Source organism: Entamoeba invadens, assembly GCF_000330505.1.
Source record: "Entamoeba invadens IP1 unplaced genomic scaffold scaff_1105074726217, whole genome shotgun sequence".
Classification (NCBI taxonomy): domain Eukaryota; phylum Evosea; order Mastigamoebida; family Endamoebidae; genus Entamoeba; species Entamoeba invadens.
In genome coordinates, this window is record NW_004191665.1 from 35,571 (window position 1) to 40,573 (window position 5,003).

The 5,003-nt window shown below is 27.7% G+C and overlaps 1 protein-coding gene across 1 annotated transcript; it reads right to left on the minus strand.

The window, feature by feature from the left end:
- Positions 1-535: 535 nt before the first annotated feature.
- EIN_500500 (hypothetical protein) lies at positions 536-1,096 on the minus strand (the record flags this gene model as incomplete). The annotated part of the gene is made up of 1 exon (XM_004183260.1): positions 536-1,096. One exon carries the CDS (start codon positions 1,094-1,096, stop codon positions 536-538), a length of 561 nt encoding a protein of 186 aa, XP_004183308.1.
- Positions 1,097-5,003: the final 3,907 nt, after the last annotated feature.

A 5,003-nucleotide genomic window follows, 5' to 3' on the forward strand; every position in this document is an offset into this window, starting at 1 on the left:
CTGAGATAATGTTCAAATATTGATATTTTTTGTTTTAAATTATGAAAAAGTGAGTTAATAAAAATAATTATTTAAATTAGTTCCTTCAGTATTACAATTCTTAATTGATTTTTAAATGGTTATGGTTATAAAACAAACAATTTTGATATCACAACAAAAGAATACAATCATAGAGGTATTCATAAATATCTATTTTAAATAGACATGCTTAAAACTAACTTTTTAATATAAAAAAGTGTAATAATTAAAAATATTGTTTTGGTCTTTTTAATCAAATAATATTTTACAATCAAATAATATATCTTAATTATTAATTTCAATAAGTATTGCATTAGGCAAAATAGCCATATTAAATAAGTTGTTTTACAAACAATATAATACATATTATTTAACAATTATATATAATACACCATTCAAAAACAACAACTTTTGTGTCTTTTACTTAAAATAACTGGTTTAAAAAACAAAAGAAATTTCAACGAATATTATGACCATTAAAAAAATGATAAAAACATTATATCAACGAATTAAAAAATTACAATTCAAGCATACAACGCATTTTAATATCCATAATCTCATCTAATTCACCAACTTTAATGACAACACCTTTGTTTTTCATTTTACCTTTAATACAATTCCAAATTGTTTCTCCCATTTTACATATATCCTCTTTGTCCATCACATATCCATTTTTAGAAATACTTACAAACCCAAAAATACCTTCTCGGTTTTCACAACTGTAACGGATATCAAACCCCTCTTCATATAAAAAGTCCTCCAAAAGGTGCATCAACTCTCTCTTCTTTTTGTCCATTGATTTTCTGAATGCTGTGCTTTGAGGTACACCCTTTTTAAGATACGTATTCTCCATTTCTTTGCGACGTTGATCTACTACCGCTTCTACATTAAAGCACCACTCTTCTACATCATTAAAAACAATTTTAGTGACTTTCATAAATTGAAGAGTGAAGAACGTTTTCTTTTTTGGTTTTGATATGTGTAGAGAACATTTGTGAGAAAGTAAGCCAATAAGACAACACTCTAGACATGTAATCATGTTACGACGTTCAAGACATCTCTTGTGGACCTGAGACATTTGATTTTATATTGTTTTTCTTTTTCTTTTTAAATGAGTATAATATCAAACAATGTTAATATTTCGGTGTTCATTTTTTAAATTCCCCATTCAATTGTAGATTTGATACCATTAAAAACAAAGTTTACATCAACCACAATTCAAAAGGAATATTATTGGGATTTTAACTTTAAAATGTTAAACTTTTTGATTTATAATTTTATATAATCGTAGTATTTTGGGTTAAGAAAATTATAGGAATATTCAACTTGAAGTTCCAACATTTCCATATGCCATAACTATAAAAAGCATGTTTTATGTGTATTAAATTTTTTAATTCAATAAATCTTCAAACTTGAAATTTGTTTTTTATTATTTTTCGAATTGTTATATGTTGGGGTAAAAATATTGTTTTGTGATTTAAAAAATAGAATAAATAAAAAACTCAAGTAGATATTTGATAAACCATAAAAAGATTTGTTTTTTATGATTTATAAACCAAAATAAAAACTAAAATTTACACAATCAATTCCGAATTTATTGACAAAAAACAATTTTAAAATGTTGTTATGAATTCAACTAAAATGCTTTGAGTATTGTCAATCACAGTTTTTAAAATCAAATAATGATTTTGAAAATGGATTATCAAAAATAGCATCAGGATATCATGTTTTACTTAATATAAGTTGAACTATTAATACATTCAATATAATTGGTATATAATGTTATGTATTAAAATATATTTTTTTAACGAAACAATTAACAATTCCCCTACTTAAATATATAACGTGATAATTGTATTATATATTTTAGATAGAATTGAACTAATTCTGGATTGGAAAAAAATAATATAAAGATATTAATAAATATAATATACTAAAAATAAAAAGTGTAAATAATGTATTGTGTTTTGTCATGGTAAACAATTATAACTAATTTATTTGGATAAAACATAAAAATGCTTTATTTAAATTGTGACTATAATGAATACAATGACAACTAAACTAATGTAGTCATCTCGATTCATTACACATTCAAATTGTCCTTCGGCAAATCCAATGCTTGGCACGACTTTGTTTCTTATACAACCCAAGTAATCTTTTTCGTTATTACCATCCAGATCTGTGTAAATCACATTAACACCTCGATGATACAACATAGACTTATCATGTGGTACAAAACAATAACTTGGTACAGTCCATTCAAAGTAACTTTCATTCGTGCAATTGTTGTATAACCCTTTATTCCATAATAATTCAGTTGAACTTTCATTTTGTTTTAAATACAAAGAATGTTTCAATCCATCACTTCCATTCCACGTATCTTTTAATATTTTATTATATCCACTATAATATATGTTATCTGATATATTCCAACTTCCAATTTCGTTCTCATTAATAACAGCCGCATACCACACATACGTTGAGTGAATAAAATTGTTTTTAAACTGATTATTTCGACTTTTACCACTAACAACACACTTTTCTTGAAAGGCAAGAGCTGCAGACTCCATATTAAAAAATGTGTTGTGAGCGATTGTAATATCACTGTAATATGCAGCATCGCTCCATCCCCAATATGCAACACCAAAAAGTGCTCCCCAAATAAAGTTATTTCTTATTGAAATATTAACAGTAGAAATGTAGTTAGGCGGCCAAGCCTCGTTTCCAATAGCTATTGCGTGATGTTCAGTGGAATTGTCACACAATTTTCCATGTGAGAATTTCAACGTGTTATTTTCTATTACAACGTTTTTAGCATTATCAACATAAACTAAAATTGGAAAAATGTCATATAAATAATTATTTTTAACAACACAGTTCGTGCAAAAAATGATGTCAATTCCTTCCCCCCACGAATTGGTTATCTCATTTGCATCAAATGTTATTAGAGACGACAAAATTGGTCCATTATAAGTGATTGGACCCGTTCCAAAGCACTGCATCCACGATGACGATTTACACATTTCATGTTCTAAAACACACCCATTTGCATAATTATGAGAAATTGTGATATTTGTACCTGTTGCAAAAATAGCCCATTGCGTGGAATTATATATCTTAAAATTAGAAAGAGTTACATTGGTGCTATTAATCACTTTGACACTAAATTGAGACGCTCCACTTGCAACAAATGGACCATTCACTTTAATATTGGAAGCATTCAAAATATAAAATACAGATGATGCACCTGTTTGTGTGTTAAAAACAACTTTACCATTAAGAGCAGGTCTGATCAAAATTGGATTGGTTGGCGTGCCTGAAGTACCACTGGGGATTTCTTGGGGTGGATATATTCCACTTGAAAATATAATAGTATCACCAGGAAGAGCTAAAGAACAAGCTGATACAAGACTGTTGATATTACCTGTTAAACTGATATGTATGTTTTTTGAGAAACACTTAAAAAAGAAAAGAGCTGTGAAAATGAATAAAACACGAACACTCATTCAATACTTAAGTTGTAAGTTTTAAATTTTTAATTTTTATTTTTTCATGTTATTTACAAATTTTAAATTCGACCAATTATATAAAATTAATTATCTTTTTATTGTATATGGTATTGTTTTTTATTAAAATATTATATTTTATTTTAAATTTTAATGTGAATTTTTTTTTAATTTTGTTTTGTGAGTGAATAATTATAAAATTTTTACAGTGAAAATACGTCTGAAAATGATGGGAAAATAGTTTAAAAATGACAGGTTTTATTTTAAAAGGACAAGATTTTTAATAAAAAGGATGAAAATCATAAAAAGTGATGGAGAATTGTTTTAAAAAGGACAGGTATTTTTATTGAAAAGGACAGGATTTTTGATAAAAAGGACGAATTTCGAAAGAAATGATGATTTTCATGAAAAAGGACAGGAATTTATTATAAAAAGGATGGAATTTTTGTTAAAAGGATGGATTTAAAGAAAATGTGACAGCCATTTTTTTGAAAAAGGATAACATTTTTAACAAAAAGGATGGATTTTTTAATAAAATATAATTTATTTCCGAAATTTCCCGATTTTACACATAAAAAACAAACAATTTAAAATATCATAAACGTGTTTCAAAAGTAGATGTACAAATCAAATATCGAGTTGGTTGAAAAAGGATTTTCATTATTTTGAGATCAATCTTAATAATTGATTTAAATGTCTCAGTCTTTAACATTCATCGACGCCAGAGACCCAATAGCTAGGAACGATTTTATAGATAATCCACCACTTATCCAATGGAATGAACAACAGCGCCAGGTTGAATCTAAAACACCTTTCATTCTTCCCCGAGCTATTAAAAGAAAAAGGGGAAGACCCAAAACTCGGTCAGAATCAATAAACCAAGCCAAAAGACCCTATCACAAAGTAACAATACAAAACAAATTTGATATGATTAAACTTTTCAGAGTTTATGGGGACACTAAAGACGATGTGTTTTATAGTGGAGAACTTGGTATTAAAATCAAGGCTGTCAAAAATATGTTAGTCAAATTAAGAAATGGTAATTCAATTTTACCAAAAGACCATTACAAGAAAAAAAGCAGAGTAATTCCTTTTCAGCATTTGGTAAAGAAATTGATTGAAAAAGACTCAACATCTTCCGTCAATTGTATCCGATCAAACATCCAAAAAGTGTTGGCAAATGCCAATGTTACAACAGTCGAAGAAATCACAGAAATTACACAAGAACAATTTGAACTTGGGTATAATAACAATTCTCCAACTCAAATATCACAAGAAGCATTGGATACAATCGACAAAATGATTCCTTCAATAAGCGCGATTAGAAACTTCATGAAAGGAAAAACTGGTATAGATGAGGACAGAACTCTTCCTGTTTTAAGTTTCAAAAGGGAAACTCCACGAGGCGCAGTTGCAAACACTAACGAAAACAAAGAGAAAAGAATCGCCGCGATTGAAGAATTGGTTGGTCAGATGCAC